The 13,036-nt window shown below is 38.3% G+C and overlaps 1 protein-coding gene across 2 annotated transcripts in view; it reads right to left on the reverse strand.

The window, feature by feature from the left end:
• The window catches only part of LOC104690455 (synuclein alpha interacting protein), an 88,238-nt gene that overhangs the window by 24,411 nt on the left and 50,791 nt on the right, over window positions 1-13,036 (reverse strand). For both annotated transcript variants that reach the window (XM_039567315.1, XM_039567316.1), the window contains exons 4-6: window positions 5,694-6,556; window positions 3,867-4,046; window positions 2,188-2,301 (exon numbers count right to left, since the gene is read on the reverse strand). In XM_039567315.1, the coding sequence (XP_039423249.1) occupies window positions 2,188-2,301; window positions 3,867-4,046; window positions 5,694-6,556 (1,157 nt within the window). The remainder of the gene's footprint in view (window positions 1-2,187; window positions 2,302-3,866; window positions 4,047-5,693; window positions 6,557-13,036) is intronic.

Genomic DNA, 13,036 nt, shown 5'->3' on the forward strand with positions numbered 1-13,036 from the left:
TCTTTTCAATCAGATTAATTTATATGGTCCCTCTCTCATTGGAAAAATATAATGTTGTTGACACATCCTTGCCTGTAGTTTGATGACTATTAACATAGGAACTTTGCTATGAACTCCCTTCTGCTGCCCATCCTAAATTATGATTCTTGAAGAAAATTATGGCGTGCGTGTCTAATGCCTGGGGACACAATGGATGGACTGACTCTTTTAGGAAAGGATTCAATAACAGGTCTTCCTTGTAAAAATACTACTCTTGTAATTCTGCCAAGACCAGTGTTTACATGGATTATCTCTCGTGTAAGTAATGGTAAAATAAATTAAAGCTTCAAGGACAGCGCTAAGTAAGCATTTAAATTTCTCAAAGATTTTTTTTTTCTTAACAAACTTGAATAAGATAGTCTGGTACCCCTTCAGCCTCAACATTCCCTCATGTTTTCAGGTAGTTTATGGATTATAAAAAAAAGATAATTGACATCACATATGAACTTTCTTTGGCATTCAGCTAACTAAGAAAATTTGGCAGCAATTTATATGTCACCTTGGCAAATTTCATGGGTGGCTGGTGTTTCTTAAGTGGTAGAGCTTCTGTTCTGCTCTGAAATGAATCTAGATAAAGTGTGCCAGATCCATTTCTGGCACTAGATAGCATAGCTCACTGAAAAAACCCCAAAGCTTCATTGGCTTTATCTTATATAAATACCTTTAGAGACAAGGACAAAATTAGGTTAATCAAGTGAAGATATGAATTTAAGTTCACATGCAACTTTCTCTTTCAAACTCTTTCTTCCCAGTAGCAAACACTCTTCTCTCTAATCCAGTTCTGGTCTGGCTTACATATTCCCTATCCTCAGTGCTGGGTTTACAGCAAACATGCTAACACCATTAATCTGAATATCCAGCAGGATCCTATCTTGCACCAGTAACATCTGCATAGTAGGTAAGTGCAAAAAAAGGAGGTCTTTGCACAGCATGAAAACAAGGGTGTCTGTGTGCCTGTAGAAACAGCAGGAGAAAGGGTAGACCTCCAGCTCCATAACCTTCCAAAACTGCCTCTCCTTTCCCCTACAGTACATGCTTGGACAGAAGCAGTTAAGCAGCAGAAATATGTCACAATAATTGTATGGCATTGAATGAGACAATCACACACATCAAAGAATGATTTTCTCGGTGGTTATATTTTGTTTGTTCTCTCTTAACAAGAGTAAAAGGCATCACTACAAAATCAGTGAGGTTTGGTGTCCCTGCCAGTGTGTGGGGGGTTGGAGCTAGATGATCTTTAAGGTCCTTTCCAGCCCAAACCATTCTATGAATCTGTGATTCTATAATTTATCTTTAATGTCTGTCGAAGAAACTGTGCGATAAAATGGTCCATCTGCCAAAGAGATTAAAGAAGAGTAACTGTTCACCATTCCTTCCATAGTAGATCCTGGAGAAGGTCCCCCGAAGAGGGATTATTGCAAGGTCTACTTAGGGAAAAACAGATGTTGTGGAAAGAGAATGTTGTGTAATGTTCCTCCAGATATTAGCCAAGCACTAGAATGCTGTACTTCAGTGGTGTCTCACTATTACAATAACAGACAAGTTAGGTGTGAAACAGGACTGGTTTACAATTAGCTCAGTTGGGTAGAGCATGGTACTAATAACACCAAGCTTTTGGGATCAATCCCCCTATGGGCCATTTAAGAGCTGGACTTGATGATCCTTGTGGTCCATTCCAACTCAGAATATTCTGTGCATCTACAACATATTTTTGTATGTAGTTTTCAATGGAAGTGGCTAAAGCTAGACAGGTGATGTTCAAGTTCCACCATACTTCACTGCCAATACAATGAATTCTTAAACTGCAAATTTTTGTTGCTCTTCTGATGTGTCCTATGAGTCCTCCAGATGACAACTAATCTCCATAGATATTCTTGGGATTTACTGGTTGGCCTAATATGCCAGCTAATCTTCTCCTTGCCATTACTCAAAGCTTGTAAAACAAAACCCAACCAACCAAAAATAAAAAAACAACTTCAGAGGGAAAATGCGGAAAAAATTACACAGATTAAGTTGGGAAAGATTTTGCTATACTTGAACTAATTCAGAGCATCTGCAATTAAAAGTCATAAAATGATACACATGCTTTAACTTAAATTCTTGTATAAGCACCCAAGTAATCTATGAAAATGTAAAAGAAGGTCATACCTGGCCATAGCAACCTGCATAATGGATAAGGCTTGGGTGGTCTTTTGAGCAACTGAGTTCCGCAATAGCTTCTGTTTCACTCACCATCCATCGAACACACTCCAGCTGACCACTCTAAACAAGCAAAAAAAAGGTCTAAATTCCAAGTGTTTCCATTCTAAACACATCTACTAGAGAGCAAAAAGCTTATCACAATTATTAAAAATTTCCAGTTTGATTGAAGATTTAAAGAATAAGCCAATAAAACCTTTTGTCTTTTTCTGCAGAAAGGCAGACTGATTTAAACATTGGTTCCTTTACCTTCAATAATACTTGATCATACTTTGTCATTCACAGAAGAGAGTGTAAATGTGATGGAGTTCTTCCTGTTAGTGTGGGTGCTCCAGCACAAATATCTAATGATGACTTGCATGACTGGACTTGTCCTCGGTCAATGCAAGGTCCTGTAAGAGCCTTTAAGTGATCTGGCATAACTAAATTTTGTGGCTCTTGATCCTTACTTCCAGAGTAGTTTTCAACACTGATACAATGATACTTATTTTTTTTGCTCCTCCTTTATACCACTGTAACTCCCATAATGTTGTACTATATGGGGTGTGCACCTGTTTTCCACAAAAGAGGTAAGTATCAGAATTTATTGGCTTACAAACACATTATATACCAACCTTGAAAAAACAAGAAAGAAAAATTGCTAAAATTTTGCAGGACTTTAAATTGGCAGACTGTAACTAAACAGTTTGACATGGGCCAAGATATCAGAGCATTTCATTAGTATAACTAGGTATCAGTTTAATTTTCTATTCATATGGCTTGACCCAGAAAAATCAAAAAACCCAACCCTGCCACCTACACCAGGGCCCTAGGTGATTGAAGTGTGCCTCAAATATGCAAAATGGCAGGTTGGAATCCACCAGTCTTTTCTCAGTTTCTAAACTTTTCCCAGGAAGCAAATAACAATAAACCCCCCAAAGAAACAGAAACTCCTGTATTATATTTCACCCCTTCCCTTCTTTGTTCTTAAGGTATTTAGAGGATGAAAGGAGTGACATTCAATCAAAGAACCAGAATCACTATGATTGAATCATCAGCCTTCCTGCGCTATCTTTTATTTTAGTGTAGTAACACCATGAATTTTCATAATTCCTACATAGTAAGTTTTCCTGAAAGCTTGGACAATAATTTTTTTCAGATTTTAACAGGTTGTTGTTCTGCAACATGTACATTTTAACTTTGATGCAACTGCTTTAGACAACTGGGAATTTTCACTTCCAGGTGCTTTTATACTTTGTAAAATTGTTCTCACACTTGTCTTACAAGATTATACCAGTATATGTAAGAAACCAAGAAACTGTTATGCTCCCTAAAGAAACAACTGAATCCAAGTTAAGTGAAAGCTACTTAAAACATAACAAATAGTCTTTAGATTCAGTAGACTGATTTAAAAATTAATGTACATGCTTTGACAGCAAGGTAAAAATTGTCAGTGTTGTAGAGTGGATATTACATCTTGTGTAGTAATCCATTTTACTTTGCTTATGTAGTACCAGCCAACAGGGTTTTTTTTTTCCCACTTAAAAAGCTTGAAAAATAACATCCTGATGGATGCATTTCTTACTGCCATCACAGGAGAAAACTAAATGACCTTTATGTCACATTACAGTAGAGAAAGGGCCTGTTACCTTTATTGCTAATCCAGCTGGAGTTAGCTGCTCAATATTTCGTTCATTCAAACAGTCTTCACCCATCAAAGAAGTGAGATGCTGCAGGCATTCTGCATGTCCCTTTGATGCTGCTACATGCAACAGATTGTTGTCACATTCATCATGGATCTTATCCAGATTATCTGCTGCTAAATGTGGCTGTTAAAAAAAGCTGTATGTTAGTTACAGCTAAGGATAAAAAGATACATTTATCCTCACAGCCCAAGACACAAGCCAAACACAAGAAGGCTTCCCAACAGTCATGTTCTTTTATAAGTCAAAATCCAGAGCTTTTTACTTCAGTGTATAGAAATTGGGTACTATTAGCACAAGGACAGAGGTGGGATGTTCGCTGGCTTGACTGATTGCGAAGTTTCCTTCTCATGCAATTGTCATGCAACAGTGCAAGATCTTGAGTGGCTTTAAGTCTTAGCACTAGTCTGATCAATGAAGTAGCTGCAAAAATACCCACATTTTAATAACTTCTGTCTGAGTTTTCTCTCCCCCTCTTTTTTTTTTTTTTTTTTTGGCATTATATTGATGAGTAGTTGAAGAGAAAACATCCGTGACTTCTGAAAGACATTCCTGATTAATTTTGCTCATCACAAAAGCGGTAGCTTATTTTAAGCACCATTTAAAACGTAGTTAAAGCACATGACAGAAGAGCTTTATGTGATAGCTTGTTTCCATGGAAAAATATGTTTGGATATTTACTCGAAGTTCTACACCACCATGATGTAATACAATATTTCTGCCCAATTCTAATTTAAAGACAAAACAATTGGATTCAGAAACTCCAAAAGGAAAACAAAAGATTAAAGACAAAGTCAAGGAGTAGCAATAACTAAGTTCCTAGAGTTATGCAGTCTTGCTAGAGTATTGTTCCATGAGTGTACTTCTTGAAGAGGTTTCAACCAGTTGGGAAAAAATACATATTTTCTTACCTATGATGTCCTCTTTTTTCACCCCAATTCCTATTTCAGGATGAATTTAACTTGCTTTTATTTCTTAATGACTAATCTAATATTCTCTTCTGCCTCTGTCTAGTTTTGAATATCTTCCTTTGTTCATGCTTCTATGTTAACAGCATGCCTTTGTGCTTGAGCTAGACTGGTAAACAGAGAAGCTAAACAAAAATCTAACAAAACTAGTTTTTATACATACACTGTGCCTTCACCAGTTGTTCCGTGTGGAGATCACATGCTCTGCATCATTGTGCTAACTTGCAACCAGTTACTTTGGAAACCATCATTGACAGTGCCTGATCACAGTGTTAGAATTTACTAAAAAAACTTCATATGGGTCAGAGGCCAACGAGGCTTTAGAGAAAGCTCCTGCGTGAGAATGCTGCTGCAACAAGACAGCATAAACACTCCTGAATAATAATCAGAATACAACAGAAGCCTCTCTGTTCTCATCATCAACCTCTACATAACAACAGTGGTAAACCAGAAATAATTGAGCAAAGTGACCCACAAACATGAAAGGCAAAACTCGGTTAGGATTTAAATTTGATATTTAAGTGATTCTATTAGTTAAAATGTCTGCCTTCTTTATAATTTCAGTGTACTGCATAAAACAGCAATCTTGGCTATACAGACATTAAACTAGCATCTTGGTTTTGCTACATATTTTATTTAAGTATTAATGCTTTCCATTTGGAAGCCCATATGCTTAATTTCTTAGGAGTCTACAAGATAAAATGGGCAGTGGTTCAAAATATGAACTTCATCAGCTTAGCTGGCTTAATAAACCATATCATAGATCACTTTATTCTACATTTTTTATGAAAAAGATGATACTTACCAGCAAAGAGATTTGGCCTTCCTTTACAATATTTAAGATGCTCTTAATTTTTTTCACCTCTTCGCTCCTCTCTTCTGGGCCCCCTGCGCTGCTCCAGTTCATGCTCAGTTCCTCTAGCTGCTTGCTTTCTGCCACTGCCGTCTGCAGGTGGAAAGTCCTCCGGTGGCAGTTCGGCATACTCTTCTCAGCTTTGTGAGCATGAGGATCAACAAGTGTCCTGCTGAGGAAGCCCTTGCCTTGGGCTTCAGATTCATGGGCTGAGCTACACTTAACTAAAGGCTGGGAAAGCTCTAATTCTTCTGCTGAATGCTTGTGCTGATCGAGGACAATGGGCTGCATTTTTCTCAGCTGAGCGCCTTTCACAGGAGACAGCACACAGAACTGTGTCCCGCCAGCAGGCGAGCTCTCTGTGCTCCCTGCAGGACAGCTCTTGCCACTTAGACCATTCATGGTTGAACACACACTCAAAAGTTTTTTCTCAGGAGCTACCTTTGTAAAAGGAACAGGTTGCTGACTTGATTTAATGTAAGGCACATCCAAAATCTCATCCATATCCAGGTCATAGTGCTCCAGCTCCCCAAGCAGAACAGCAGGTTCTGTGCTTTTGCTTTTAAGGCTCTCTCCTTCTCCTGGACTCTGGTCATCATTTGGAGGTGAAGACTGAGAATCACTGCCTTTCTGGTATTCTCCCTTCTGGTTCTCCTGGTCATCACTTTCATTGTTCTCAGAGCTTTCTGGCTGATGCTTTAATGGGGAAACTCTCTTCACTGGTCTGAATTTATTGCACACATCTGTAATTCCTGTTGGTTTCTGTGCATTTCCAAGAAGAGTTGAGACCCCACAGTTCCAGCTGCTGCTGGAAACTAGAGAAACAGAGGAATTTGATTTAGCAGTGAGTGCTACCTGACATGTGACATGATAGCATGCTTTAAAGATACACCTGCTCAAACATTGGAAACAAGAATTATATTGTAACATCTAAACAGATTTAACAGAATCTCTAGCAAAACTGAAGAATCTGACATTCCTGAAAAGAAACTTTCTTCAAGGATGTATATTGTAATAGTTACAAATAATTCATTCTAATCAAGTTCTAACCAAGAACACAAGTCATCCATGAGCCAGCAATGTGTGCTTGTGCCCAAGAAGGCCAATGGTATCCTGGGGTGCATTAGGAAGAGCATTGCCAGCAAGGATCTAGAGGTGATCCTCCCCATTTACTTGGCCTGGATGAGGCCACATCTGGAGTGCTGTGCCCAGTCCTCAGTACAAGAGAGACATGGAGCTCCTGGAGTGGCTCCAGCAGAGGGCTGTTACTATCTCAATAGGAAAGGCTGAGGGAGCTGGGCCTGTTTAGCCTTGAGAAGAGACAACTGAGGAAGAACCTCATCCCTGTCTATGAGTATGTGATGGGAGGGTGTCAAGAGGATGGACCAGGCTCTGCTCAGTGGTGCCCAGCAATAGAAGGAGAGGCAATGGGCAGAAACTGATGCACAGGAAGCTCCACCTGAACATGAGGAAGAACTTCTTTACTGTGCAGGTGACTGAGCACTGGAATAGTTTGTCCAGAGCTTGTGGATTCTCCTTCACTGTAAATATTCAAGAGCCACCTGGCACAATCCTGTGCAGTGTGCTCTGGGATCGCCCTGCTTCAGCAGGGAGGTTGGACCAGATGACCCACTGTGGTCCCTTCCAACCTGACCCACTCTGTGCACAATAGCCTGGTGGCATTTACTGTGGTCCTGTCCAACTATTAGTCTGCACTCTGCTCTGCATTGAGAGGCATCATAAGAGTAGGATGATTTTCTGTGAGGGCAACAAAAGAGGTAGTCAAAACTTTTTAGTGGATTTGTTTTAGCATCAGTAACAACAACTCAGTTTTTAAGGCCTGTTTCCTCTAGAAGATGGATCTTTCTTACAAGAAGTAGAAATTCATGAACAGCAACTGAGACCTGGGACTGTTTAGCTTGGGGAAGGAAAAGGTCAGGAGGAATCTCATCATTAAGAAGAGGTAACAAGGCTTTTCTCCACGACAGGACAAGAGGCAGCCAGCACAAAGTAAAATACAAGAAATTCTATCAGAACACAAGAAAACACTTTTTTATTGTGAGGCTGGTCAAACACTGGCACAGTTGCCCAGAGACTTTGTGAAATCTCCATCCTTAGAGACACTCAGAATTCAACTGGACACAGACCTGGCTTAACCTGCTCTAGCTGCCCTGCTTAAGCACAGTTGTTGAACTAGATGATCTTAAGTGAACACTGCAAGCCTAAATCAATTCTGTGATTCTCTGATCTAAAAATTAAGCCTACTTATTGAGGTATGATGTTTCCTTCTGATTTTCTCCTCTCTGTGTTGGGTTTCTCTGTCAAACTTTCCATCCCTTATATGTATAACCTGTGTACACCCACACCCATGCACACACACACACACCCCCCTATGTGGATCTTCCAGACAATTATTTCAGGGCACTGCAGGATAATTTGACGAGTGAATCTGACTTGGGAGGAGGAAAGGAGATCAAGCCAACCAAACTCCTAATCCTACTGAACTTGAACTCAATCCTACTGAATTTGCACTCTTTCACACAGTCCCAGCTGGTGATATTTATGATCTACATAATCAGTGGAATTCTGGCAACGAGTTTTCTTTCTTTTGTTATTTTCAGTTGAGGGACAGCACTAAAACCACAAAAGCATTTAGGGAGTTACTATGCCCCTTTCAATGTACACTAAGAGTTAATGCATTCTAAAAGTCAAGAATACTGTTTAAAGAAAGCAGATTTATAACATGTGCTAACTGCATATCAGTGGGATCTAACTTGTGGTCAAAACACACAATTTGCCATGAACACCTTCCTAAGGAAACAGATATATACACTTTCAGTGAAACATTAATATCTGAAGTAAAAGATTAGTATGGCTCAGTAGTTATGGATGTCTGAAAATTACATTAATACTTTTGGAAGTGCTTAAGAAAACATTTCTGAAGAAGAAATAAAAATAACAATAATCAAAAGGCATGCAACTTAGTGGGCCAATACAAAGAATGCACTGTACTGACTTATTTATGTATTGTATAAGATTCTAGGTTCAAAGGCCTACACTTTTATGTTGGTTTTATTTACATGTGAAATTTTTTCCAAGTGATACAGGGAAATGGATACCATATGTTTCCCAGCTGTTTTGTTCTGACAGGAACCATTAAGCACTCAGTATGGAAATGAATTCTGTCTGAGTTTTATGAAAACACTGCTTTCAACACAGGGGTCTAGACAGAGGAAAAGGCATCAACATTTTGTTTGTCGTCACTTTATTTAAGCTTATGTGTATTTTGTTGCTTCACTTTCTCCACTTTTAACTTTAATAACATGCATTTACATAAACCACTGCTGACTGAATTGTAAAATAGGACACTAAGAAGAAGCAATGATGTCTGTTACAAAATCTGCCTCGGTTAATTGTGAAGTCATGTATTTCTCCTTTCTTTCATTAAAGTTAGAGCAGAGTAAGGTACTTCCATTTTTCATTGTTTTTCTTCCCAACATCTCTTTACAAACTCTATTTTTCCAGAAAAAAACCTGGAACACCAAAATCAGTTAGCAATATTTTTATTGACTTAAAAACATCCTCTTTACTTAACTGAGATTATGAATTTACACTGCTTTTAATAAAGGATTAGAGGATAGTGTTTAATCATACAGCTGAAGGGAAGAAAAATTAGGAAGCACAGTATTTCTTTGTGCCATTTACTCCTTAGGAGTTGCACCAGTCCCTAGGCAGTTACAGCAGGGTTTCCTCTACACGACACTGAAGCCATAGCCTGGAGTGGACCAGGACATCGCTTGAATCTCTTTCATTCTGCTTTCAGATGCATGTTCCCCAAAGAAGCAAAAGCAAGTGTTGCCTATAGCCTCCAAAGCACCAGCACAGCAGGAGTTATGTTGAGTAGTCTTAAACAGCTGCTCCAGAGGAAAAGCCTCTTGCTCATCTCTCCATACTTATGAACTCAGACAGGGACCATTAAAAGTCTGGGTCAAATAAATACTGTTTGATTCTTTTATAAACAACAGTAAAAGATGGTCTGAGTTTAAGGCAGAAGGCTACAAAATGGAGCAACTAGTTTGATTCCAGAATCTGACAATAATTCTGGTACACACCTAAAAGGTGATGAAATTTTTTTCCTCAGATGTGTCAAAATTATTTCCTAAACTTTTATTCATTTATGTAAGAGTTTTGGATAATCCTACTGTTGTATTACTGAAGCAAAAAGAAAGAGGAACACAAAAACTGCAGGCTTTATTCACATCAGTAAAAAAATGTTAGCTGCTGATAAACCTGACATGCCAAAGTATTTCTCTGGCACAAAAAAAACTTTTTCTGATGAAAACCTGCAAGGGTCAAATTTGCAAATGTAGTTCTTCACCATATATTGTGCTCTCTGTTCTTCTTGAGGAAGAAAAAACGCAAATGAATCCAGAGGCCTGCAGGTTTATTTATTGTTTTTTTAATCTATTTCTTTACTTACACATGTCCTAGAACTACTGGGGGCAAATAAGCAGAAAAGAGGGCAATCAGGAAGCAACTTGTCTTTCAATTTAATCCCCATCTGATTTTATTTTCAGGAATCAGACCCTTATAACGTATTTCCAGTTGGAAGCATTTTTTGTACTCCAGAGTATTTTTCGATCATCTGTATGTCTAGAGCATGGGGAGGTGAGAGGGGGAATTTTATCTGGTATACAAGCATCTGTAGAACTACAGGTAAATGAGTTTTCTCCAACCATCAAGACAACCTCATGCAAAGATGAAACTTTACCCTTGTGACAGGCAGTTTCTGTGATACTTACAGTCTAATGCCAAACATCAGAACACCTCTAAATTGTCAATTTTTAATGGACATTAACCACCATTAATTGAGTATAATGAAAATAACAATGGCGTGTTTTACATTAAGAAAGTCTGTGAATAGCATTGACAACTGCCCATACTTTTTTTAATGCACTATTTCAACATACTACTTGTGTAATACTGAGAGGGGGCCTGCAGTAAGTCTACCTAAAGTTTCGTATTTTGAGCTTTACTGTCATCTGAAAGAAATGTCTGAACTTCTTCCTTGTGATATGCCTTCAGCAGAGACTCTTGAATCAATTAAGGCTCACATTAATTCCATTTAAAGCACTGTGATTCTGACTCTATATACAGGTGCTGAGGTGTTGAATACACTAGGGAAACTCAGAAAACCCATGGTTGTTATCACCAATGTATCTCCAACACTGGCAGCAGAATGTGGGCTCCATGTGATAGAGGAAGGGGGGTCTCTTACAAATCGATGGATAATCAGAGCCAGATCTGAATATCTATTTACTCCTTTATTAATACCACAAAATTCATATTTAACCGAATTCATTTTAACTGAAGGTGGCACTGTTTTACAGTTTTAATATATCAATAACCTGTACCAGGAATACACACTAGAGCTCTTTAACATAAACTCTAGAGCATGAGAACCTGAATTAAAGAACAACCCTGGACAGATAAGAACGGAGAGGGTTTGTTCCCATTTTAGTGGAATTTCAAGTCACTCTAAAGAAGAAAGAAAGGGTATACAGGGTAAATAATAATTTACGTTTTTAAATAACAGTGCATCTTTTTCAGGTAATTCAAACATTTTGAGTCTCAGTGAATGAATATTTGTCTTATCTTGGCTTGAGGAAGAATAATACAAAAGCTGTCATTCTAAAGTAGAGAATACAGGAAAGGCAAAGAAAATTTTGAAATTAATAAATTGGGTTACTTTGCGTAGACTGTTCTATGGATGTAAAAGGAAGGTAGCAAGCAAAGTTCTAATAAAAAAACCAGAAGAGGTCATTCTGGCACAAAATGCATGAAAAAGGAAGAGGAAGGATGCAAAACTTAGGTAGGAAAATACCTTGTATGTAGATAACACAATTGTTTTTTTACTAAGAAAATTCCTCAGTATTCTACCAAGGAATGATCCAATCAGTATTGTATTGTTTCAGACATATTTACCTGGGAGATATTTGGAGAACAGATCTGTGAAACTGATGCCTTTTAACACTGCTTCCAAATCAAATATTATTTTATTTTATCATACAAATAAAAACTACCAAGAGCTTGAGACAGAACTTTTCTGGAATTTTTTGTTCATTGATTTATTTATTTTTCTCAATTATGAAACTAGTATTTTGAATGTATTTTCAAATGGCAGCTACTTTGGGAATGAATAAAGCAGTGCAGAAGGGTAACTGCTGGACATTAAAGGTGAATTTGTTCTTATCAATCTGTGAATAAAGATCTAAAGTAGTATATTGCCTTCATTTGAAACATCCATTTAATGACAACTGAAAGTCATCACAGATGACAGAATATACTTCAACAATGACATGGTTCAGTGAAGCTTGTTGAACACAGATGTCTTGAACCATTTGTTCAAGTGTCCTTAGAAAATTTGCGCAGAAAGAAAGCAACCAATTTCATGGTTAATAACAAAAGCATAAAGGACTGATTTCTGTTTCAGGTCATCAGCCTATGTTAAACAATGCTGGAAATCAACGGGCACTCTGGCTAACACTTCATTTCAGGAAAAATGTGCTAGCTAGGTCGATTTCTAAACTACACTCTTTAATTTTCTATCTTTGAAGATAAACAATGACAGAATCACAGAATATTCTGACTTGGAAGGGACCCATATGGAATATTGAGTCCAGCTTTTAAGTGAACGGCCTGTACAGGGCTTAAACCCACAATCTTTCAGTTAATTAGCACCTTGCACTAAACAACTGAGCTAATGTCCACCTTAGTGGTTATGCTTCCTAAAAGACTGTTACCTTGATGCATGATTGTAGAAAAAACAAGTATCCTTAATCACACTTTATTGTGGATAAACCATGATTTTCGCTGCAATTTTTTGTCAGTCCCATATATCTTTCCCCTTATAATCTGGGGGCACTGGCACATATATTTTGGCTCCAAGGATCCCTTGGAATTTTCCCAAATCAGAATTCCCTAAATCTGAGAAGGACTCAGAGAAGTCATAAGGGACTTGAACACAGGACTTGAAGGAATAGTAAGTTTGCAGATGATATAAAATTAGGAGCTGTTTACTCCCTCTGAAGACAGAGAGGCCTGGAGAGAGACCTTGACACATCAGAGGCCTGGGCAATCACCAACTGTATGAAGCTTCACAAGGGAAAGTGACACATTCTGCTCCTCAGATGGGGTAACCCTGGGTGTATGGACACACTGGGGAATGAGGGGCTGGAGAGCAGAGCCATGGAAAGGACCCGGGAGTCCTGGTCTGTAGCAACTTGAATATGATT

The sequence above is a fragment of the Corvus cornix genome, chromosome Z (assembly GCF_000738735.6).
Source record: "Corvus cornix cornix isolate S_Up_H32 chromosome Z, ASM73873v5, whole genome shotgun sequence".
NCBI classification, from domain to species: Eukaryota; Metazoa; Chordata; class Aves; order Passeriformes; family Corvidae; genus Corvus; species Corvus cornix.